Here is a 26,931-nt window from a genome sequence, read left to right as displayed (position 1 = left end):
ATTATTTTATATTTTTATTCATTCACTTTTTCTATGCTTTAATAAATCTTTTGCATGGGTAAACACATTTGGTTAGAACTCTAAGACAACATAGACAAGAAATACATAGACATTCTGATTCTTCTCCAAATAACTATTTTGAGAAAACTCTTGACTATATGTTACCTTTAGAAATACCTTAACCTCTTCTGCTTATACCTAAAACAATTTGCGTAACCTTCAACTTTCAATAAAACCATTTTATAGTATAATTTATTTTGAACATCTTATACTCCTTAAAGCATTACTTCAAAAACAAAATTCTTCAAATAATTCTACAAATAAATAGCAAATGTTATTGCACCTTAGCTTTATAATTTAAAATTTTTTCCATTACTTCAACCATTAGTTTCTAAAATAAATTAATACAATCTGGGCATATAACTACTCTTTCTTATAGAACGGTTTTGGTAATCAAGATATTTTAATACCTTAAGATAATTTCTGATATTGGGAACTTAATTATAACACTTTGTCCAAATTCAGGAGAAAGTGAGGTGATCCTAACACAGTGAGCCCTTAGTTACTTGAGTTAATCAAGAGGCCATTGTGGCAGGTAACTCCAGTAGGAACTAACTCCTGAGATCTTTAAGAGGTCAGTTCCTCAGGCAGCCCTTGCTCACGTATCTTAACTTTATTCTCTCCTTTCAGACCTTCTCACTGCTCAGGCTGTGCTGAACTAAAGGTATCAACCTCTGAACAGGGACCACAGTCCACAAAGGCCCTGCAGCAACAGTATAGTAGCTGAAGGACAGGATGACTGATCAAGGGGAAATAAAGGTAGTTTTAGGTGGGATTTCTGGCTCTAGAGCAAGGTAATAATAGCTTTACTCTATGAGCTATAACAATGACAAAATAATATTAAAATCTAAGGCTGTACAAGGCATTGTAAACAGCAATGATCTTTCTTAGAAATGTTAGAATTCGGCTGCACTAAAGAACATATATGATCTAGGACTGGAATAAAAATACCTGAGAAGTTATCTTTCTCTAGGCAACAACATAGTGTTATGTTATTTCTGCTTAGCAAAAGTTCACCTACACCTAGATTCAATTCTACCTTTTTTTTAAAAAAAAGATTTTAACAAAATGGTCAACAAAAGAATTATGCATTTTAATGTTGATTATATCAATTTATTACTAATTTTGGTCTTCCCATTAGTTTCATGTATAAAAACAATGAGTTTCTCAGTAGCAGGTACAATAGCTTTTAAACAGAATGTAGGCAGAATAATTCAGATAGAAACCATAAATAACGGGAAGCCAAAATGAAGCAAAATTGTCTCAAATGATGTTTATCCCAATTTATATCAATATTCTTCCATTAATTTTTAGACTCAAAGTAAAATCTTAATCTAAGCATTTTATGAATCATTACAAAAGATTCCAACCTTTAAAAATTATGAAAGGTTTAAAGACCTCATTAATAGAGTTAGAAATGTTTGCTATTATCCTACTGGTCAACTTTGGTCTGTATTTTCTGGACCTCTTCAGGCCAAGAATAACAATCAGGTAGAATCTGGTCATAATCAGTACTATACATCTGGGAGCGGATAAATGCTTCTTTGTTTTGCGGTTCAGGATAAACTGTGGCTGTCTTTTCTTGGTATGCATCTTTCACAATCTAGGTATAAGAAAATAGTATTAATTATTTTAATAAATAGAGGTGATGGTGAGCCCATGTGAGTGGGAGTTTTTATCCATTTCAAAAACATTGTATATCTTATGTTTGCAAAAACATTAAGTGTATTATAATAAAAGCACATATAAGCGATGAAGATATAAGATGAAAAAGCAATTATAAATCATATAGTGAGAGAGGAAAATGACACCAACAACTAAGGAAAGTAAGTAAGTGAGGCTGATTCAAGCACTATCACACCTGGACTTCTCCGAGAAGCCAGCGTTAAAAGTATTGTCATGACCTGACTGATAATTAACTTGAACTAAATACCTAAGTAGTCCTGCTAAACCTGAAGCTTGAATTTTTTTTTTTTTTTGAGACAGAGGTCATTCTGTCACCAGGCTGGAGTGCAGTGGCCTGATCTCGGCTCACTGCAACCTCCGCCTCCCCAGTTTTAGCGATTCTCCTGCCTCAGGCTCCTGAGTAGCTGGGATTACAGGCTCGTGCCACCATGCCTGGAACCCTGAATTTTTAGGAATCCCTATTCTGACCACAGCCTCCTACAAAATCTCCTCCTGTACTCCGGGGTCTCCTGATCCTGCTCAGCTTATCATCTGCACACCACAGTCAGTGTCAGTGCTCTTTGCCAGTATCACAGAATCTCTTGTCACCACATCCTGTGTTACATGCATAATTCTAGTCCCTCGTTTGGGGACCCCTCAGAGCTGGCTTTCTCCTTTCATGGCTGTGCATCCTAGAATCATGCAGTAAACACTCTGCGGTGCTATATTTTTTTCTAGTCTGCACATTATACTTTTTTCTCTCTCTCTTTTCTTAAAACTTTCTCTCGTGGTTCCCAAAAGGCAATTCCAAACCTTCCTGCTGTCTTCAAGTTTCCATTTGACTCTCATCACTCACTGGAGTGAGTGATCACATCATACACTGGAGAATCAGATTATCACATCATATCGCTGGAGAAAATTCCAACTACTCAGAAAAAATGACCTTAATTTCCCCTTTGACCAACTCAAACTATCTCCTTAGTATCTTCATACATCTTCTCTTTCCCTACTTTTAGAAAAATGGACTCTTCTCATCAAAATTAATCATTCCATATGTACTATTTAATTCGCAAGCTTTTGTTTGTTTGTTTGTTTGTTTGTTTTGAGATGGAGGCTGGAGTGCAGTGGCACGATCTTGGATGTTGCAGAACCTCTGCCACCTGGGTTCAAGCGATTCTCCTGCCTCAGCCTCCCAAGTAGTTGGGATTACAGGCTCCTGCCACCACACCTGGCTAATTTTTGTACTTTTTTAGAAGAGAAGGGGTTTCACCATGTTGGCCAGGCTAGTCTCAAACTCCTGACCTTAGGTGATCTACCCGCCTCGGCCTCCCAAAGTGCAGGGATTACAGGTGTGAGCCACCGTGCTCGGCTTAATTCATACCAGTTTTTAAACCAATATTTATATGACTGATTTATTTTGATAAGTCTGATTTCAAAGAATATCAGAATAGTTAATTATCTTTTCTCAATGTAAAACTATTCATTTATGAACAATTAAGGTTATAAATATTGTGCTGTATTATAAAGAGATGTCTATGAAAAAGCAGGAAACAGTATGTATACTTCATAACTATAATGATGTTAGAAAATAAAGACTCAAAATATAGGAAAAAAAATAGTGCTTATATTAGAAAAATAGAATATTGGTTATTTTCCTGTTCTCTTTTTATTTTCCAAAGTGCCTATAATGTGGTATTACTTTTTAAACAGATTTGTTGAAATATAATTAACACAAAATTCAACCATTTTAAGTGCACAACTAAATTATTTTTGTAAATTTACTGTACAACAATATATCACAGTTTTATAATATTTGCATCACCCCAAAAAGATCCTCATGCCTGTTTAAGATGGCTACATTAATTTTATAATAAAACATATTGTTTCATTACTGACACAGACTCTATGGAAATTCATCTCCTCTTTCTGCTCCCAGGTATATACCATAGAAATAATCCCCTCTCTCAATGAAATCTTCAGTCTCTGTCCTGTCCATGCCAAACTCTCTGACAGAGTGGCTTATATTTTATTGCTTTCCTAATTCTCTGACTTCTTAACCTTTTGAACATCTTGAAATTTCTTTTGTAAAAATCTCTGATAACTTTTAAAGTACCAAATAAAAGTCTGCGTCTGTTTTTCTCTCCAAGATTTGGCTGTGTTGGCCACAACTTCCACTCCCATTCTGAAATTCTCTCTCCTAATTCTTGGCATGCTGCTCAGTTTGGAGTCTCTTCTTAAAATCCTGACCACTTCTCTTCTCAGCTGGCATCTTTCTTCTGTCTTCTAGACAGAATAACACACTATATGCTATCCTCATTTTTCTTTCCTTTCTATACTTGCTTTCTTGGCAACCCCACCCACTCCTAGACATTCACCAGTTACTTCATGCAGAAGATGCCCAGGTCTTTTATCTAGCCTCTTTTTAAGTTTCAGTCATTTCTATCTATTTGATAAAATGGTACATCTGAATGTGCCACTGATACCTCAAACTTGCACTCCACTTATATGATCTTCCTTTCTGAAGTTGGTTCTTTGTTCTAATTTCTCAATTTCTGTGTATGCACTCTGTATTCTTCTGTTATTCTAGGTGTAATAGCTGAATCTTTTTGCACTCCCCTGCTGTCCCCTGCTTTTTTTCCTTCTCTAATTGTAAGCTAATTCCTTTTCATTTAAATCTCCAAAATGAACTTAAAATAATATATACTATTCAGCATATTAATAGTTTAATCTACTGAGAAACTAGCAGATACATATTAGTAGAAAATATGAACATACTTTTTTATAATTAGATAACCAAGCAGATTATTGTGTCAAGGTTTTTGAAGCATTACTTCTTTTTAAAACTCTACCTTCAGTCAACAAGATAAATAATGATATGAGACTTTTAACTGGTGTTGTTTAGATAATTTGCTAATAGCTTAAGCTAGTGATTTTCAACCAGAACCAATTTGGCCCCCAAGGGGATACTTGGCAATGTCTGTAGTTTTGGTTGATACAACTGAGCAGGTGCTACTGACATCTAGTGGGCAGAGGCCAGGAATGCTGCTAAACACTGTACCATGCCCAGGACAGCCACATGACAGTTATCCACCCAAAATATCCACAGTGCTGAGGTAGAGAACCCCCAATTTAAACATATAACTACTGTCATGGCTGAAGTGTGCTCCCCCCACCCCAAATTCATTGTTGAAGCCCTAACCACTAGTGCCTCAGAATGTGAGTGTATTTAGAAATAGGGCCTTCAAGGAGATAATTAAGTTAAAATGAGATCATTAGAATGGTCTACTTCCAACTTGATGGTTATTCTTATGAGAAGGGGAAATTTGGACACACAAGTGTGTACATACACAGAGAAAAGTCCACATGGGCACACAGAAAGAGGGCAGCTATCTGCCAGCCAAGGAGAGAGGCCCCAGAGGAACCAAACCTGCGGACATCTTGATCTTAGACTTCCAGCTCCCAAAATTATGGAAAGATAGGTTTCCATTGTTTAAGCCACACAGTCTGTGGCTTAAATATTTAAAAACAGTTACTAAATAACTGTGGTATGTAGTTATCTCAGCCCAAGAAAACTAATACAATTATACTACAAAAAAAAAAAAAGTCCACCTGTCTTCCAGTTTAGTTACAGAAAGTTTCTCTGCCTTTGGGTTCCTCTTGGCTAATTCCTTCAGTAGCTCATCTGCCACCCCAACAGCTTCCAAGTTCTTTGCCCTCTTTATTTTGTCTTCTGCCCAGTATTATCAGTTGTGATCTGTCATTTAAGATACCATACACCATAGTGACATAAATATGGAAAGTAGGGTTCAAGGTCTAAATGTCACTCTACCATATCTGTAATATTTTGCTAATTATCACAAATGTGATATAGAAAAGAATAGCTTTCAAAAGGTGAAATAGGAAAAATCTGGCTGACAGGAAGCCCTAACAAATTATTTAAATTTTAGGAGAAAAAAAGAATGATAGGAAGGGAAATTAATTATTCAGCCCAGTTCTTCCTTTCTTCTCTGAGGGGCAAATGCAGCTGCTAAGCTCTATGGAGTCACTGTGCCTCACTTCTCTGACTTCTGACATAGTAAGGTGATACAGGTATACATTTCAAGGAAGCAGATTTTTAATACTTAAAAATGCATATTTGGCAAGAGAAGGAAGGAAAAATAATGAAGCTTGAACAAGAGTGGTTTTACCTTTTCTGCAATTTTCAGTGAAACATCTCTAATGGTATTCAAAGGAGGATAAAGCCGACCCTCTTCCAAGTGTTTATCTGACACTTGCTGAGCTATAACCTTATAAAAAAAGAAAGAAAGTGTTTATACTTCACATCATACAATGTGGCGGGTATGCAAATAAGAAGTGAATGGTCACATATAATGGTCTATACAAAAACCAGTGACATTAACAGGATTATCTAATTTCGTCATCACTTCTATCAATAAGGAAACTAAACCCAGAGAGGTGCGGTGCTGGTTGGGATCACACAATTGTTGAAAAAGATGGGAACAGAATCTAGGTTTCCTTTTAGTCCACTTCCTTTTCTATTGTACCATGAAATGTGAGATACTTTCCAATTGATACATTAGGGGAACAAGGGAAAAGAAAAGAAAGAGGAAGATGATAGAGTAGTGAAAATGGCTACTGAAACAGAGGAGGACAGCTATCCAGGGGAGAGCACTGTGTGCTCTCACCAGAGGTCCAGAAGACTGTCTACAGTGCCAGGAAAGCCAAAAATCTCTTCATCATATAACAATGTCCAGAAATGGCTGGGCACAGTGGCTCACACCTGTAATTTCAGCACTTTGGGAGGCCAAGGTGGGTGAATCATGAGGTCAGGAGTTTGAAACCATTCTGGCTAACATGGTGAAACCCCGTCTCTACTAAAAATATAAAAAATTACCCAGGTGTGGTGACACATGCGTATAGTCCCAGCTACTTGGGAGGCTGAGGCAGAGAATCGCTTGAACCCGGGAGGCGGAGGTTGCAGTGAGCCAAGATTGCACCACTGCACTCCAGCCTGGGTGACAGAGCGAGACTTGGTCTCAAAAAAAAATGTCCAGAAATATTCTTTGAGATTGGTGCTAACCCATAAAATTTCTGGTTCCATAAGAGATCCAACTAGTATTTTGACAATAATCCTAACAGTTATTAAATTTGTAGTTGCAAAATAAAAAATTCAGATAGATCTCCTATACATTACTTTTGTTAATGACAAAATATAATCTAGACAAGAAGTACTTTTCTTCTTTTTGCAGCCATCTCGTAGTGAATGTCTGTGGTATTGTATTTATTCTTCTTGCTAAGATACATGAATAGTTCTATTTAATCCTATTCAACAAGTATTTATTAATTTTCTGCTTTGTGTCTAGCATTGCGCTAGGTGCTACTGAAGTTTTAAAAGTATATGGAAGACTCTCTGTCTTTAAAAAAGAAAATCTACAACTTAGTTATAAAGAATACACCTAATCTTTTATGATAAGAAGCTCTCAAGAGCGTAATATAACCAGAAATAAAATTAAATGTCAAAGTGTGTAATAAAGACAGCCATGGCTTGGGAGATAGATCAAGATGAGCTAGACTTGTCGCAGAAAGATTCCAGGATGTAGTGGGATTGAAGCAGTACCCTAAAGGGCAAACTTAGATCAGTGGAGAATAATTCTGATGACTTTCCAGGCAGGATAAGAGATAAAGCAGTTACACAGGCATACATACACATGATGTGTTTGAAAGATATGGGATAAGGGAGAATGAAAAGAATGTCAGGCTTCTAAGCTTTGATGCCTGCTTGGAAAGGGGGTATCATTAATAAAACTGTGGGTGCTGAGAATGAGGGAAGATAATCATGTTGTGTTTAAGGACACAGTAGGGCATTTCTGTGGAATTATCCAACAGGCAACTGGAGATAACAGAAAAAGATGAGAACAGAGATACACAGATTTGGCCACTACTAAAACGAAGATGATAGAAAAAAATGAATGAGATCTTTGAAAGCATAAGAAAAAGAGAAGAAAAAACTGGTAACAAAAAGTGAATGCTAGAGAAAAGCTCTTACTTAAAAGGGAGATGAAAAGGAGACAGACAAAATAATTAATGGGGACATAATAGAGATGATATAAAAAACAGGGATGTTGGGTTGAAGCCTAAGAGAAAACCAGTAGAAAGTCCAAAAGATACAGCCAGAGAGATCACTAGCTATGATAAGAATTAGTGATGTGGTATGTTGACAACACTACATTGTTTTTCTTCAATGTTTTTGTTTAGTAGTGATTACCTTTCTTAGAGAGTAAATTGAAAATATTTTTCATAATATTTGTCACTAGAGGGCGCTAGAGTTATTTAAGAAAGAAAACACTGACTACCGTAAGTAACCAAAACCGACAATGATTACATTTTCATTAATGCAAAAACAACTTTTAAATGCTCTCTTAGTAATGAGACATCCATTTATGTTTAACAAGATTTTCTGAGTTAAATAAAACCTGAGACTTCAGCTGGCATGCTTTTAATGCAGTGAAGAAAACAACAGGAGAACATTATAGCTTCCAGACATCTGTTCTCATAGAATGATGCCGGGCGCTAGCTACCAAGATTATGTTCCTTTAGATCACGTCAGTAACATAAGACTCTTTGTCTATATATTTGGGGCTTCTTTTCACAACGGAAAACATATTTGTAGGATAAAAATATTTGACTATCAATCAAATTCTATTTGGATCAGTTCAACTGCGAAGGTTTAATCATAAGAGAAGAAATTCAAGTTTCTCATCCACAAATAGTATCCTGTTCAAATCTGAAAACATGATATCAACCTGATGAACATTCTGATTACCAAAAGCTCATGATTTTACAAATATATGCCCAATCACTATCATTGTGCTGAGGATTGGGACAAGGAGGGAACTAATAGGAACATGCAGCTCATGATATCACTTGTGCCAGGAATAATCAAAGTCCTTTGTCTCTGACCTAAGAGTTACATGTCTTGTGTCAATATCTATGAAATTGTGGCTAAGTTGTTATCTTGCAAGTAGAGTAAAAGCTCAGATCTTTCACAGTTCATGACAGTACAAGATTCCCCAGTGGGACTGCTCTGATGTTCTGAGAATCTTTCCTCAAGGCCCAGACAGAGCTCCCTTCTCCTACTCTTTTAATGATTTCATAAACAACTAATTTCCTACTCTGATTTAACTTCTGCCTAAATACTAGGGTGGTTTCTGTTTCCTGTACTGAACCCTAAATGATAAACATGTTCACTATACCATGTCAGAATTTCACTTTAAACCTTCAAAATGCCATTCATTATTAAGCAATGTTCTCAATGGGGAAATATTTACCACTTAATCGTCATTTGGAAACTTTTGTTGTTGTTGTTGTTTTGAGATAAGAGCTTTACTCTGTAGCCCAGGCTGCAGCGCAGTGGAACGATCTTGGCTCACTGCAACCTTTACCTCACTGGTTCAAGCAGTTTTCCTTCCTCAGCCTCTTCAGTAGTGGGGATCACAGGCACGCACCACCATGTGCTGCTAATGTTTGTATTTTTAGTAGAGAAAGGGTTTTACCATGTTTGCCAAGCTGGCTTCGAACTCCTGGGCTCAAGTGATCAGCCTGCCACGGCCTCCCAAAGTGCTGGATTACAGGCATGAGCCACCGTGCCTAGCCCTGGAAACAATATTTTTAATTGTCTCATCACTGTCACAGAACTTGATCTGATGTGTGAAGACACAAAAATGTTCCTCTTAAGAAATCAAAACACAACCTATTCTAACATCTATTGAAGAAGAACCTTTTGTTTGTGATTCAGTATGAACATGCTACCAACCCCTTATTCTCCACTGGAGATTTTCTCTTCTTCAGACTTTACTTCTTCCAGAGAGCAGCTGAGATGCTAGATAAATAAAACATTAGACAACCTAGGCTGAGCACATGTGGTATTTTATACCCTTGGTAAACTGAGAGGATTTTACAATACCTCAGCAGTAGTAAGGAAAACCTTATCTGTGATGTGCCTCAATCCACACGCCACAACACCAAGAGCAACTCCAGGGAACACATAGGAATTGTTGCCTTGCCCAGGATATAGGGTCTGTCCATTTGGAAGAGTGACTGGATCAAAAGGACTGCCACTGGCAAAAATTGCGCGTCCCTACAACGAAGACACACACAACTCACTTTAAAAAGAAGCAGGATATTTTAAAACAAATGTATCATAACAGAACTACCCCATAGCCTAAATTATGAGCATTTAGAAAGAAGTCTGTTTTTATATTAACTTCCTAGTCTGGAAAAGCTTTTGTGATGTTGGGCAACCTGTTTCGGAATGGGTGATTATTACTATTCTCTATCTTACTCTTTACTCCCAAGAGGAGCATGCAAAGTACAGGATGCCCTAAGACCATCACTGTATTCTCTGCAGTGGTTCAACCCATAGGCTCATTAACCATTTCTATATAGGCTTCCAATTAATAGATTTCTGAAGATAAAAAATGATGGGCTAATATTTAAATATTAAAAATAATGATATTTTGGGTTGGGGCTTAGGAACTCACACATTTCCAAAATAAAAACTGAGAAAATCATATATATTTCTATATTGTAAACAATTATGTGGGCTGGGCATGGTGGCTCACGCCTGTAATCCCAGCACTTTGAGAGGCCAAGGCAGGCAGATCACTTGGAGTCAGGAGTTTGAGACCAGCTTGGCCAACATTTCTCTACTGAAAATACAAAAATTAGCTGGGTAGTGGTGGTGGGTGCCTGTAATCCCATGTACTCCAGAGGCTGAGGCAGGAGAATCACTTGAACCCAGGAGGCAGAGGCTGCAGTGAACCTAGACTGCACCACTGCACTCCAGCCTGGGCAACAAAGCGAGACGCCAGCTCAAAAAAAAAAAAAGTTCTATGGAGAATCACTCACATAGGAAACAAACTCATTGGCAGGGGTAGAATTGGCAAGTAAGAGGAAGACTAAGTTATCAATATTTTTCAACAATTGTCTTCATTTTGCCTAGTATTAATATTTTGTCATAATTGTTTTTGAGGAATCTCATGTATCCCTTGCTTTAAAAAGGGATTAACTTGGCTGGGCATGGTGGCTCACATGTGTAATCCCAGCACTTTGGGAGGCTGAGGCAGGAGGATCACTTGAGGTCAGGGGTTTGAGACCAGCCTGGCCAACATGGTGAAACCCCATCGCTACTAAAAATACAAAAATTAGCTGGGTGTGGTGGCAGGCGCCTGTAATCCAGCTACTTGAGAGGATGAGAAAGAGAATCACTTGAACCTGGGAGGCAGTGGTTGCAGTGAGACACCACCTGCATTCCAGCCTGGACAACAGAGTGAGACTCCACCTCAAAAAAAAAAAAAAAAAAAAAAAAAAAAAAAAAAAAAAAAAAAAAAAAAAAAAAAAAAAAAGGCATTAACTTAGGGCCTGTTAGGTGCTGCATTTCATACTGCTAATCAAAAGAATATTTGTCTCATCTGTGACGGTGAGTGGACATCTAGTTGAGAGTATTTAGGCTTCAAAGGAGGAATCAGAAATCCTCGACAAATAAAGAATCACAGTCTAAGAAATCTATTTGAAAAGTCTAAAGCATCAAATCCCCAAGCACAGTTTAAATGATGACAGAATGGGTTTTAACTTTCATATCTCTTGGATCTACAGTCTAAATTATAACTTGTTTTTAGCAAATGTCATAACATACCTTTTAGTTGTTCTTAAACTTATATAACATAAAAATTCAACCTTCTTCAAGATATAAAAAAATGAAAATAGGTGAGACAGAAAAACAGAAATTCTCAGCTAGCTGTTTTTAAGACACTGTTATGTTTTGCACAAAATTTGGTTTTGTTTTCTGACAAGTCAGATACCTTAAGCTCTTTAGCAGATAAAATATTTTGTTACAAACAACTTTTTAATGTAACTAAATTATTATTTCATGTATAAAGGTTTTGGAAAATTGTATTTGAGAAAAAGGCCTGTAACATTATGTATCTCCCTCCCCTCTTTCACTCCCACTCTTCCCGCCTATCTTTCTATAATCACCATATGTTCAGGGGAAATGTCATCAAATAAATGATAGTACTGTAGCTAGCTAAACATTCTCAAATATATGTTATTAATATGGCAAAGGAAATCTTCCCATACCATTTTTGGATTATATTTTTCTTGTTCAATAGTCTTTTTGTATATTGTAATTTAAGTTTTCCTATCTTCACCTGTGCCTGCAGCAAGAGAAATTCACATCCACCAACAGGCAGACCTTTCCTTTTTATTCAATCCTTTAGCCAAACCAGTGTCTAAATTTTCATTCTCAAAATAAGTTTTAATGTTTTATGTAGAAAAGCATAGACCATTAGGCAAGATCATAAGAAAGATATGAAGCATACATTTATATCAGACACATTCAAAGTTTAAAACATAACTACATAAATTTGGCTTTCTTTATGCGTGTTATAGATAAGTCTCTTAACCTTTGAGGCCTGTTGAGATATATTAACACAAAATAATTATCAAACACTTATTAAATGCCTACTATGTGCAAGACATGATGCTAAAATTTTGTTGTTGCTCAAAGGACATTTTTTGTTTCCTTTAAGGATTTTAGGACTACTGAATAATGTGAGGCAAATTCCCCAATTTAGAGAGGAGACAAAATTAGTGAGAACACTGATGCCATCACAAATAAGAGAGAGAAACAATGGAGTGACTCCTTGCCAAAAAAAAAATCATTAATTCTAGTAAGCATTTAAGGATCTATGATTAAAGTAGAGCCATTAAGTTCCAATTAGTGCAGAGTGACACAGCTTTCATGTCTGTCTAGTTTGTTTTGTATTTCCAAAATAAATGTTTTAGATAGATAAGACTCAATCTCTTTTTTGTTGTAATGATGTTTTATCATTTTTGAAGGGAAAAAGGCTCCTTTCAGCATATTAGTCAAATATATATTAGTTCAAACATGGTATAAAATAAATCATAGTAAAATATTGAAACACTGAGGACTCCTATCCCAATCTGGCTAGATGTCAAGATAGTTGTCCAAGTGTTCCACCCATGGCACCAAAACCCAAACCCAGGATTTTGCAGAGCAAAAATAAGGTTGTGGTTTTACACTGTATGCTTCAGTGTTTGGGAAAAGCTAGTTTAAAAAGCTATTTTAATAAGCCTCTAGAACCAAGCTTTATCCTTTCTATTTAACTACTATGTTTAAATCTTAGATATTTCCAAATCACTTGAGGAAAATTATCAGTAACACATTGAAGTATGTATTTGATTTTATTGGAAGAAGATTTATACAACATTCTAGGAAAGGAAATAGTTCTTATCCCTCTGACCTGTGTGCTTTTCTTTCCATTTTGGGTGTATAATTTTTAAATATAAACAGTAAGCACCTTAGATATCCTAGGTCTCCCTATAATAAATAAAAATTTGATTATTAAAATATCAGCTATAGTTTTACTTTACCTTGGTTATTTTATAGCACTGCTCTGCAGAACATTCTGCTTTGCTAGTTGGATTACTCAAAGCAAAAATAATAGGCCGTTCATTGAAGTCAGCCATATCTTTGAGAATTTGTTCTGAGAATGCACCACCAATTGCAGCAACTCCTAATGAAGAAATAAGAAACTGGTGATTAACACTGTCATTGGTTAATTCACACAAAAAGCCCATGCCCCAAATCAATGATCTCTGTCAGGTCATTTTCTAATAGGCCCTAAACAAAATACTGTGTAGAATATTTCTGTTAAAAATATAGTGACAAAAACAGGCAAGTTTGTTAATGCCAACAATCCTTACAATCCTGAGGGTCACAAATCTACAAATACATATTAAAGATAATATTTGGCTCCTATAATACAGTGAATTAGTGGCCAATCACTTGGAAATCTGTGTCCAGTATGTATACTTTCTCTATAAGCAATTCTATTAGTATATTTCAATGTGTCAGGCTATCAAGCAATTAAGTTTTATAAACCAATGCTATCACTTAAGACAACCATTTGATTCAATTTCAAAAGTGAAGTACCACCCATTGAAATAACTTTAACAGAAGAATAAAGCAATTAGCATAATGGAAATGAAAAACAATAAGATTATTGACAGAATATATTTTGTAAAGACAATATTAAACACTTAGTAAAATTCCTGTCATGGAGTAAGTACTTGTTTTATTATGATTATCATCATTATTTTCAATATTATCATCTGTTTCACAAGAGCTTACAGGAATGGAGTATATTACAAGGTAAAAATCAACATTATATATACACAAAATAAAGTATAAAGCTTCATAACTTCCTTTGAGTTTTTTTTAAACCACTTTAAAGTCTTGCAGTGCACATGCAATGTGTAAGTATGGTAGTAAGTGCTATAAGGAATATAAAGATTTGTGACATGTGATCCCTGTCTTCCAGGAGGGTCTTATCTACTTCAGTGTTTCTCAGCCTCAGCACTATTGACATTTTAGGCTGGACAATTCCTTGTCACAGGGGCTGTCCAGTGCACTGCAGGATATTTAGCAGAATCTTTCAGCCGCCCTATTGGTTAGATGTCATTAGCCCCTCCCTTTACTCCCATTCCAACCCTGCTGCCCTAGTTAAGACAGCTAAAAGCTTCCAGGTTGCCAAATGTTTTCTGCCTGGCAAAAATCTCTCTTAGCTGAGAACCACTGTCTATCTGGAGTAATCAAGCCTAGAAAAGTGCTAAATGTGCCAGGTATTAGCAAGCTACAGAAGGAGGCCACACACTTCAGCTCAGATCAGTAAGAGAAAGAAGACAGGACTGAAGTTAAAAATCTAGGTCTCTACAGGGTACTGTCACTTGAGTGAACATGTGGTTTTGTTTTTGAATTCAAAGGGTTAGAATTTTAAAAAGGCTAAATTATACCCCGAAAATTGGTAGTAAAAACACCAATCAGGTCAAAATGGTGGTCAGGGGAAAGTGGAGAGGAGAAAAAGTTTACCTATGAGGGCAGTTGGTTTTATTTCTTGAACAATGGTTTCTAGGTTCTTCATTTCTTCATGTTCATGGGCAAACTCCTCTTTCTCTTGTGTTAAGGAAGAACGTCCCTAAGTAAAGCAAGTAAGAAAAAAATTAAGAATCTGCCAAACATGTAAAAGCAATTCCAGTATATATATTAATAGTATTATTTATGCTTAACATTTTTTATGTGATGTGTTATAGCTATTCTTAAAGTCTCTTCTTCAATTGTCAGAATATTATCTTGTTCACTCTTTCAACAAAATATTTATGTGTTAATGTTCTAGGCAACAGAGATATAACAGTGAACAAAACAAAATCTTTCCTTCATTTATTTTTTGATGGAGTCTCGCCCTATTGCCCAGGCTGGAGTGCAGTGGCATCATCTCGGCTTAGTGCAACCTCCGCCTCTCAGGGTCAAGCAATTCTCTGCCTCAGCCAGCCAAACAGCTGGGATTACAGGCGCCTGCCACCACGCCCGGCTACTGTTTTTGTATTTTTAGTAGAGATGAGGTTTCACCATATTGGCCACGTTGGTCTTGATCTCCTGACCTTGTGATCCACCTGCCTCGGCCTCCCAAAGTACTGGGATTACAGGTGTGACCCACCACGCCTGGCTGTTCCTTCATTTAACTGATATTAAGAATCCTAATTTTACAGCCATGTGAGAACTAATTAACAAAATGGCAATGCAAAATATCATTTAAATAATGATATTGTTTGCCACACATTGTGTTCTATAGCATGTCTCAAAATCTGCAGTTGGCTTTAGCTGTAGCACTACCTATTTATTCTAAGAAAGGAGTTTGAAGCTATATTTATGTCATTGTTAGATTTTCTCAATAAGTATTCATTTTTTATGTTTTTAATTTTCTGGTTATACATGTGCCATGTGTTACCTAGTAGACATCTAATTACAATATTCTAGCTGTAAATTTTAAAAATTTGACTACATAATAAATTACTGCCTAATTTTATATGGTACTTTATGACTTAGAAGTTGTTTTCATATATTTCATTTGATCCTCTCAACAATTCTGAGAAGCAGGGCAAATATAAGTCGACTCATTTTACATATGCAGAACTGAGGTACAGAGGTTTTAAGGAACTTGCTCAAGGCAAGAGATTATACTGGAACTCAAAGTCTTTTCTATATAGCACAGAACCACCCTGGGCAAAAAGCTTAACAAATAGTATGTCACAGTCTTTGCAAATTGTTAATAATGAAGATGCTATAATTTTCTTGCTTTAAGTGGTTATTATTTTATTTCTGTTTTTTTGTTTGTTTGAGATGAGGTCTCACTTTATCACCCAAGTTGGAATGCCATGACGTGATCAGAGGTCACTGCAGCCTTGAACTCCCAGGGTCAAGGGATTCTCCCGCCAAAGCCTCTCTAGTAGCTGGGACTACAGGCATGCAGTACCATGCCTGGCTAATTTATCATTTTCTTTTAGAGATGGGGGTCTTGCTACATTGCCAGGCTTGTTTTGAACTCTTGGCCTCAAGAGGGATCTTTTCACTTTAGCCTCCTGAGTCACTGGGATTATAGGTATGAGCCACTGTGCCAGGCCCTGTTTTCAAAAGCAATACACTTAATTATAAAAAAAATTTGAAACATATGAACCTCTTTGTGATTATTTCTTCATCTGTAAATAAGGATAGTAAGAATTTCTACCTTGTCAGGTTGTTTGTGGGGTAAATGAAATGTAATATATGTAAAACACTCAGGACTGTACCTAGTTTATAGCAAGAGCTCAATGCTAGTTGTTGAAATTACGATTTTTGTGAAGAAGAAAAATAATCACAATTTCAGCACTTAAAATTTTGGTATATTTTTTCCTATTGATAGTCTGCTGTGAAGTGCTACTTCTGTACCACTGTTTTCCATTATGAGAGTAACATCAGATTGGATGGCTTTCTAAAAACAGAATTCACCAGTAGTCATTTCTGGATTCTAAGATGTTATTATCTTACCTTTTCTTTATACATCAAAATATACTACATCGGAGATACTGTGAAAAATAATCTTATTTAATTCATTCAGAATCAAATTTGAAGGTTCCTATTTCATATTCATTGCAGCAGAGAACATTCTTGACTCTAGTAATGTTAAGTTGAATATCATTAGTCCATACTCATGTTCATCATGCTTATTAAAGAAAAGCTAGTCAAAGGAATCATATAATTCAGTTTTTTTCATCAAGAAGTATCACACTGCTCAATAAAATTCATCTATTATCATTGCCTTTTTAGAATCAGTCATGGGTCCAAAAGAACATATAGTTGATGTGAACCTAGACTGATTTTGTGAGTAAACACTCAGTGTTCTCAAACACGTCTTTTGTATTTATGAAACAAGATTTTTAAAAATTGCCTTTTATTTTACTTTTATTTTTATTTTTTGAGACAGTCTTGCTCTGTCACCCAGTCTGGAGTGCAGTGGTACAATCATAGCTTACTGTAGCCTTGACCTCCCGGGCTCAAGTGAGCCTTCCACCTCATCCTTTGAAGTAGCTAATTGTTTTATTTTCTAGTAGAGATGAGGTCTTGCTATGTTTCCCAGGATGGTCTTAAACTCCTGAGCTTAAGTGATCCTCCTGCCTTTGCCTCCCAAAGTGTTGGGATTATGGGTGTGAACCAGCATGCCTGGTCTCAAAATTGCCTTTTCATATTTTAAAATCTATTACAATACTGAAATAATTACAATTCTCCAATTCTCACAAAATTTGCAATGATTGGGGGTGGTGGTGACACCTAATCTTTCATTGTCACCTCTCTTAGATTCACAGCTAGGAAATTTATTTTCTTTACATATCTCAATCACGGAGATTAAATAAGCATTATCCGAGCATGTAGAATGTGGGTAAACCTAATGATAATTTATTAGTCACAAATAAGAAAACAGAGGTATTTGAGGTATAAAAGAATTATCCTCAAATATTTTTTGATAATCATCAGACTTTGACTTGGCAGAAATGGTAGATTCAATTGGTTCTAATTTCTCATGATCCCTTTCCTGTCAATCTTCTTTGCCATGTAACTTTGCATTTTCTTCTACAAAAGGCAGAATATATACTTTCTCATCCTTGTCTTTGGACTTGAACATGTGACTTGCTTTGTTCAGTAAAATGTGTACTGAAATAAGTGTGCCAGTTGCAAGCCTAGGCCTTAAGAAGAACCGGTGTTTCTGCTCACTTTCTTGTGGCTTTGTCATTGCTTTAAAAGTATGTGACAGGCTGGGTGTGGTGGCTCACACCTGTAATCCCAGCACTTTGGGAGGCCAAGGTGGGCAGATCACTTGAGGTCAGGTGTTCGAGACCAGCCTGGCACCCAACATGGCAAAGCCCCATCTCTACTAAAAATACGAAAAAGAAAAAAATTAACTGGGCATTGTGGTTCATGCCTATAATCCCAGCTACTAGGGAGGCTTAGGCAGGAAGATATCTCAAGCCCAAGAGTTGAAGACCAGCCTGGGCAACATAGTGTGACCCTGACTCTATAAAAAATAAAAGCTTTTTAAAAATTATGCTTTAAGTTCTGGGATACATGTGCAGAACATGCAGGTTTGTTACATAGGTATACACATGCCATGGTGGTTTGCTGCACCCATCAACCTGTCATCTACCTTAGGTATTTATCCTAATGCTATCCCTCCCCTAGTCTCCCACCTCCCAACAGGCCCTGGTGTGTGATGTTCCCCTCCCTGTGTTCATGTGTTCTCATTGTTCAACTCCCACTTATGAGTGAGAACACGCAGTGTTTGGTTTTCTATTCTTGTGTCAGTTTGCTGAGAATGATGGTTTCCAGCTTCATCCATGTCCCTGCAAAGGACAAGCACTAATCCTTTTTTATGGCTGCATAGTACTCCATGGTGTATATGTGGCACATTTTCTTTATCCAGTCTATCATTGATGGGCATTTGGGTTGATTCCAAATTTTTGCTATTGTGAATGGCGCTGCAATAAACATACCTGTGCATGTGTCTTTATAGTAGAATGAAAACATCAGCCGGGCATGGTGACATGCACCTGTCATCCGAGCTACTTGGGATGCTGAGGTGGAAGCATTGTTTGAGTGAGGAGGTCAAAAATGTAGTGAGCTGTGATCCTGCCACTGTACTCCAGCCTGGGTGACAGAGCAAGATCCCATCTTAAAAAAAAAAAAAAAGGTGCATGACCTGGCCTGCTGCTGGTCTGGAGTGAATGAAAGCCTTGTGAAGCAGATGTGCACCCATCCTCCCATCCTGTACCTAACAGCCACAGAGCCAATATCTTCACAGCTGTCCCATCTGACCCAAAGATAAGTAATAAATAAATAATAATTGCTGTATATCTCTGAGATTTTGTGGTTGTTGATAATATAGCTGACTGATACAGAAGTGATTTTAAGTTTGATTACATATTCCAACTTCTCTTTCACTCAATATTGTTCCTATCTGTTGCTTTGTGAGGAGGAAGTTCTTTTCCCTGAAGGGCTTTGATGAAAAGATGCTTTTGTAAACTATATGCTACTTCAATGCTCTTATTACTGCCTTCATTACTTGGCAAAAATAAGCTTGAATTATGAGAAAGAAAAGAGCAATTCTGGTCATGGATAGGAATAGGAATTTAAAACCATTTGACAGTTACTGTTTTTAACTATCTAAATCATTTACAAACTACTTTTGGAAGTAGTGTAAGCTAAAATTCATGACTATTTTGACTCTTAAACAGTGAGGAAAAGTACCAAATAAAGTTGTAGCTTAGGAAGGCATATATCCTGGGAGTAATAATGTTCAGCTTCGAGCATTCTAAACAAAACATGATACAGTTTTGGTTTGTTACTCTTCCCAGAAATACATGGACTAAACTGCAGATGTAAAGCAAGAAATTCAACTAATATCCTTCTGAAGCCATATGTGGCAAATATCACCAAACTCCTAATTGCTTCTAGCATGACTTGCTGTATATTTGTGGCTAAAAGTCTGAACTATGTTCCCCAGACTCTCTTGCAGCTAGACTTTCTGCATGAAACATGTCATTTGCCAAGCTGATATATCCTCACAGCACATTAAAGGAGAAATGGGCATCACGGTGACCATGTGGCTCTTCTGGAAGCTTGTGGTGATGGTGTTTTGGTTTTTCTTAGGTAGATATGACAATCTCTAGTATCTGTACACTAACAACAGGTAGATGCTAAGTAATGGTGGTGGCAGCTACCATATCTGGTAGCTTTCCTGTTTCTGGCTGAAACACTGATTCTTGAGTAAGCAGTAATAGCAGTGGCAACAGCAGCTTCCTTGCTGATGGAGATTTGTATTGCAAGAATTGTTACTTAAAACTTAGCATGAAGCCTAATTCTTCAAGAGTTTACAGAGATTTGCTTTTTGGGACATGTTTACAGATAAGGGAACTTGTATAATGTATGCTAGGTTCTCTACTGAGAAAAAAGATCTCAAGACAATTATTTTCCTACTCCAAACTAGCTACAGTCATCTCAATGAAATGTTATACAATAATCTTGAGGGCTGCTGAGAAAACTTATGTCTATAGAGAAGCCTGAATGAATCTCGGTGTTTGCCTATTAGTCTTTTTGGCTTTCCACTAGACAACATGTAAATATTATGCAAATATAATTGCACAAATTTGCTAAATTATCTTAATATGCCACATAACTTTTGTTTCCAAATATTGAAACATTTTTCATGCTGTAGCAGAGAATTCTAACTGCCCATCAATATTCTCTTCTTTTTAATTATTTATTTACATTCTCTCCCTTTTAATAATAATATTTCCATTTTTTGCTGGCTACATGGTTTCCCAGGTGAAGAGTGTATTTCTTATCTTCCTTGCACCTTGGAGGGACATGAGACAACCTGCTGGCCAAAGGGATGAAATGAAAAGTGATGTGTGAAACTTCTGAGTTGTGTCCCTAGAAAGGAATGAGACACACTATTCCACTGTCCATTCTCCACTCCCTTCAGCTGACTGGAAGGTGGTAATAAGTTAAAAGCTTCTTTCCACCCAGCAAAGGATGGTGGTTACATCCTAAATCCCTGGTCTGCGTACCACTACACTATTAGGTGGCAAAAAAAAAACCAACACATTTTATCTTGTTTAAGTTACTATATTTTGGTGTCTCCTTGGATAGTAACTTAACCTAAAACCTAGTTCCTTCAATTTAAGTATGTGAAAATAGCACAGACAGGCAGATTCAGAAGACTCTGCCTTGACAAGTTCTTATCTTCAAGGGCAAAGAAAGTCAGTGATCAAACTAGTAAGACCAAGAAAGTGTCCACACAATTTTGAAAGATTTGCAATAATGTAAATTCTACCATCTTTCTATATTTAGGCAATTCTTTTTTATTCCTAACCAAATTACTGCTTACTGCAATGTAATTCCATTTCTTTCCACTCAATTTTGTACCATTACCCTTAAATAATCTTTTATAAATCTGAAGACAGATAATTAATCACATCTTCATTTTTTCCAGATAAGGAACCCGTATCTGTTCTCAAGGGGCCACTTTCTTTCTTATAATTTCAAAATGGCCCTATTCTGAACTCTCAGATGCTTGCGTCACCCTCTATATACCACAGAACCAAAAAAAAAAAAAAAAAAAAAAAAAAGAAAGAAAGAAAGAAAGAAAGAAAGAAAGAAAGAAAGAAAAAGAAAAGAAAAGAAAACCATCAGATCTGATGAGAACTCACTATCACAAGAACAGCATGGGGGAAACTTCTCCCATGATGTAATTATCTCCACCTGGCCCCGCCCTTGACACGTGGGGATTATTACAATTCAAGGTGAGATTTGGGTGGAGACACAGCCAAGCCATATCATTCCACCAAGGCCCCTCCCAAATCTCATGTGCTCACATTTTAAAACACAATCATGCCCCTCCAACAGTTACCCCAAAGTCTTAACTTCCAGCATTAACCTAAAAGTCCAAGTCCAAAGTCTCATTTGAGACAAGGCAAGTCACTTCCACCTATGAGCCTGTAAAATCAAAAGCAAGTTAGTTACTTCCCAGATACAAAAGGGGTACAGGCATTGGGTAAATACGTCCATTCCAAATGGGAGAAATTAGCCAAAACAAAGGGACTACAGGTCCCGTCTAAGTCTGAAACCCAATAGGGCAGTCATTAACCTTCAAGTTCCAAAATGATGTCCATTGATTCCATGCCTCAACCCAGGTCATGCTGATGCAAGAGGTGGGCTCCCATGGCCTTGGGCAGCTCCGCCCCCGTGGCATCACAGGGTACAGTGCCCCTCTTGGTTGCTTTCACAGACTGCTGTTGAGTGTCTGTGGCTTTTACAGGTGCACAGTGCAAGCTGTTGGTGGATCCACCATTCTGGGGGCTGGAGGATGGTGACCCTATCCTCACAGCCCTACTAGGCAGTGTCCCAGTGGGGACTCTGTATGGGGGCTCTGATCCTACATTTCCCTTCCACACTGCCCTAGCAGAGGTTCTCCATGTGGGTTCTGCCCCTGCAGCAAACTTCTTCCTGCACATCTTGGCATTTCCATACATCCTCTGAAATCTAGGTAGAGGTTCCTAAACCACACTTCTTGACAGCTGTGCACCAGCAGGCTCAATTCTTCTTGGAAGCTGCCAAGCTTGGGGCTTGCACCTTTTGAAGCAATGGCCTCAGTTGCACTTTGGCCCCTTTTAGCCATGGCTGGAGCAGCTGGGAGGCAGGGCACTAATTCCCTAGGCTGGACACAGCAGGGGACCTGTGGCCCATGAAACAATTTTTCCTTCATAGGCTTCCAGGCCTGTGGTGGGAGAGGTTGCCATGAAGGTCGTTTACATGCTCTGGAGATATTTTCTTCATTATCTTGGTGATTAGCATTTGGCTCTTTGTCACTTACACAAATTTCTGCAGGAACCTTGAATTTTTCCTCAGAAAATAGGTTTTTCTTTTCTATCACATCATCAGACCGCAAATTTTCCAAGCTTTTATGCTCTTCTCCCTCTTGAATGCTTTGCCACTTAGAAATTTCTTCTACCAGATATCCTAAATTATCTCTCTCAAATTCAAAGTTCCACAAATCTCTAGGGCAGGACAAAATGCTGCCAGTCTCTTTGCTAAAGCAAAGCAAGAGTCACCTTTATTTCAGTTCACAATAGGTTCCTCATCCCCATTGGAAACCAGCTCAGCCTGGACTTCATTGTCCATGTCACTACCAGCATTTTAGTCAAAGCCATTCAACAAGTCTGTAGGAAGTTCCGAATTTTCCCACAGCTTCCTGTCTTCTGAGCCCTCCAAACTGTTCCAATCTCTGTCTGTTTTCCATTTCCAAAGTAATTTTCACATTTTTGGGTATCCTTATAGCAGCAATCCCACTCTCTGAAGTACCAATTTACTATATTAGTCCATTCTCATGCTGCAATAAAGAACTGCCTATGACTGGGAAATTTATGAAGGAAAGAAATTTAACTGACTCACAGTTCTACATTGCTGGGGAGGCCAGGAAACTTACAATCATGGCAGAAGGGGAAGCAAACATGTCCTTCTTTACATGGTGGCAGGAAGGAGAAGTGTCAAGTTAAGGGGGAAGCCCCTTATAAAACTATCAGGTCTCATGAGAACTCACTCACTATCAAAGAACAGCATAGAGGAAACTGCCTCCATGATTCAATTATCTCTATTTGGTCCTGCCCTTGACACATGGGATCATTAAAATTCAAGGTGAGATTTAGATGGGAACACAGAGCCAAACCATATCACTTGGATATTTCTGGGTCATGTGGTTGCAGTGAGGATGTCAGTCAGAGCTGTGATCTCATCTGAAGGATTAATTGGGGCTAAGGCTGTGGTTTCATCAGAAGGATTGATTGAGACTAGGGCCATGGTCTCATCTGAAGGATTTATTGGGGCTGGAGAATTCACTTCCAAGATGGATGACTCACATGTCTTTTGGCAGGAAGTATAGTTAGTTGGTTTTTTTTTTTTTTTTTTTTTTTTTTCCGTTTTTTCTTTTTTATAGGGCTTCTTTAGTGTCCTCACCACATGGCATCTGGCTTTTCTCAGAGCAGGGATCTAAGAGAGACTAAGGAAGAAGGAAGCCATAATGCTTTTTATGACTTTATCTCAGAAGTCACATGCTGTCACTTCTGCCTTCTTCATTAGAAGTATGATCACTAAGTTCAGTCCTCAAGGAAAGTGGAGTTAGGCCCACCATTTAAAAGAAAAGGCAAATAGTTTGTGGACAAATTTTTTTTTTTTTTGAGACGGAGCTTCGCTCTTGTTACCCAGGCTGGAGTGCAATGGCGCGCTCTCGGCTCACCGCAACCTCCGCCTCCTGGGTTTAGGCAATTTTCCTGCCTCAGCCTCCTGAGTAGCTGGGATTACAGGCACGCACCACCATGCCCAGCTAATTTTTTTGTATTTTTAGTAGAGACGGGGTTTCACCATGTTGACCAGGATNAAAAAAAAAAAAAAAAACCTCTATTGAAAGGAATATCCGTGACGAATACGGTCAAGGATATATTCAAGGATTTTCCTGTTAACGTTCTACTAATGTATTCCAGTATCGTGTTTTATTTTTAAATAGCAATAAAATATTATAATTATTCTTTACCTTGTGGTTTATTTTGAAATAGAAAAAACCTAACAAAATGATTGTGAGAGACATGAGCATTTATAAGATTTTTCATGATTGTTAACAGAATAGGAATAAAAAACAGCAAAAATGATTTAAGGGGAAAATGTGCCACCAGTTATCTTTATTTTAGAAAATGCTTGGGCTCACCAAACAGTAAGATGCCGCACAATCCATGGTAAAACTGCATGGCCCAGCATGAAACAGAAATGGTAGCACCCAAGGTAGACTTGTGAAAGGAGCAGGGTAGAGGTTCCTAGTCTGAAAAAATGACCAGTCCTAGGCCATTCAACTACTGACAAACATGACAATGATAACATATCCAAACTGCTTCTGGCATGTAGTTTAAAAATTTGCACATGATAGCCATAAACATTGAAATCTATTCCTTTTCATTAGATTACCAAACTAAGAAGTAGTCACCCACAGAAGAAAACAAAATTAGCATAAGAGTAAATATCCTAAAGATGATTTTGCTAGCAGCTGAAATAACCAAATTCAAATTGATACATAATGATTGCTGCTAAAAGCTACACGTGAATAAGGGAGGAAGTTATTTATATTGTATGTGGACCTACAAATCCATAATGTAAAATACATTTAAAATATGGTAAATAATCTGAAAGTGAGAGATATATTCCCTATTTTCTTAATGCAATGACTCAAAATATTTTCCTCAATGCAATGCCCTGAATTATCCAAAACAGCAATTTAAAATGTTTTAATGTATTTTACAGTGTTGTCCTCATCATTGTTGATGGTAGTTAATATATCAATAGTTTGTGATAAATTTTGTTGGTTAGGAACATAAATATCTAGTAGCAGAATGGATTCTAATAGCTAACATCAAATAAATTTATGTTATTTCTGATAACTTTTCATGATATTCAGGAAAAGAAAGGCTCCACAATCAGACACAGAATATGTCTAACAGACTATCCAACATGTATAAATGTTGGAGACAGAATATGGGACTAAAACTCAGGACAGAGGCGTCTTTAGGCTCCTCTATGCACCACACCACCTTGGGCAAGGTGTTGCATACTTCCAGTGATCTTGGTTTCTCCATCTATAAAATGGTTTGGATTGGTGATCATGGCAGTGCTGGTAAGAATAAACCAAATGTGTGCTTTTTAAAGCTAACTGAGCACCAGTCATATGAGGAAAAATAGACTAAGCTTCCAAACCAAATTCAGTTCCAGGGTAAAGTCCTGGTATCTCTGTGTATTTTTTAAAGAAGTGAATAGAAATGATTAGCCAGTTTTGAGAATCAGTGTACTAAATGATCTATCATGTCCCTACCATACGCATTTTTTAAAAGTTACGTGACATGTTTTCAAAAAAGTATACAATAATGAGACTAAAGAAGACAAGCTATAGAATAAGATAAATTGGAAATCACAGCTTTTTTGGCTGATAACCTGAGAAATAACGAAAAATATTTAAATTGCCTAGAATGGGAAACAAATAATAAAGAAGACAGCTGAATAATGTATATAAAGAAAAAGATACATGCTTAATCATAAACATCCTTATTAGTCACAGTATAGCCACTGGCAGCTCCTTGACACTGAAGCCAGAACTTAGCCAGAAGACATTTCATCTAGTAAGAAGCCTAAATTACCCACAGTACCACCTTCAAAGGCTTGATTCCTGGTATGACTTACAAATGCTGAAAGAATGCTGAAAAAAGGCCAGGAATCACGAAATGGTAATATTAACGATACCAAAAGTCTTACTTGACAGAAGAAAAAAGACACACACACAAAAGATCTCCCAAGTATGTTCTCTACCATTTTCAAAATTGACCTGATGATCTAGTTTAGATTAAAGCAACTACTGGAATGTGATAACCTTTTCTAAATTCAGTAATAATAAGGCAACTACCTGTACCTTTGGACTTCTATTTTCTAGACTAATGGCTTATGTTTCTCTATTTTTTCAAAATCTGATTTGGAATACATATTCTTTATGCCAATAACTTCAGTTGGTATGGAGATAAGTAGATGTATTTTCCCTTCATTCTTCTTTTTCAGAATCCCTTGCTGAAATTTTTTTGCCTTCTTTTGGCAAAGTGCATGTGGGCACCTCTTACCTCAGAAATCCCAAATTCTATACTGCTTCTTCTCTCTCTCTCTCTCTCTCTCTTTTTAAAGAGTCTCCAATTATGTTAAACATAATATGGATACAAACTTTATTTGTATTACTTTAACCTCCCCTCTTCCTTTATATTGTGATGATTCTTACTATATGGTAGAAAACATAACCAGATTGAATTACTACCTTTTTCAAAAGCATTTAAGTTTTTAGTGGGGGTAGCGAGGAGAATGGGGCAAAGGTTGCCAAGATTTTGGGCTATCATTCCACAGCCCAGGATAGGTATAGGTAAATTAGTTCTAGATTACCAGCAATAAATATTTATTCCTTCCTACAAACAGGGACTAGAAAACTCTTCCACAAGTGCCTACATTGAATCCATGCCCAGTTGGACTACCTATCCTCATTTTACTGGCCTGTTTTTGCTGTCATGTCATTAGCTCATCAGAGATGAACCTGGCGCTGCTATGGATCTGTAGGGAGGGACTTCTCAGCGCATAGTAGCATTTCACTGCAACTGTTGCAAATCAGGTATAAGCACCTGCTAAAGAGT

The 26,931-nt window shown here is 37.2% G+C and overlaps 1 protein-coding gene across 1 annotated transcript in view; it reads right to left on the bottom strand.

Annotated features, from left to right (window-relative positions):
- ME1 (malic enzyme 1) overlaps positions 1-26,931 on the bottom strand; it is a 195,194-nt gene continuing 168,263 nt past the window's right edge. Inside the window, exons 10-14 of the mRNA XM_017515763.2 lie at positions 14,678-14,783; positions 13,180-13,322; positions 9,689-9,862; positions 5,913-6,011; positions 1-1,663 (exon numbers count right to left, since the gene is read on the bottom strand). Coding sequence (XP_017371252.1) covers positions 1,493-1,663; positions 5,913-6,011; positions 9,689-9,862; positions 13,180-13,322; positions 14,678-14,783 — 693 coding nt within the window. The 3' untranslated portion in view covers positions 1-1,492. The remainder of the gene's footprint in view (positions 1,664-5,912; positions 6,012-9,688; positions 9,863-13,179; positions 13,323-14,677; positions 14,784-26,931) is intronic.

This window comes from Cebus imitator, unplaced genomic scaffold, assembly GCF_001604975.1.
Source record: "Cebus imitator isolate Cc_AM_T3 unplaced genomic scaffold, Cebus_imitator-1.0 Scaffold558, whole genome shotgun sequence".
In the NCBI taxonomy this organism is placed as follows: domain Eukaryota; kingdom Metazoa; phylum Chordata; class Mammalia; order Primates; family Cebidae; genus Cebus; species Cebus imitator.
The sequence above is the reverse complement of the archived record's forward strand: the minus strand, read 5'-3'. Positions and strand labels throughout refer to the sequence as shown.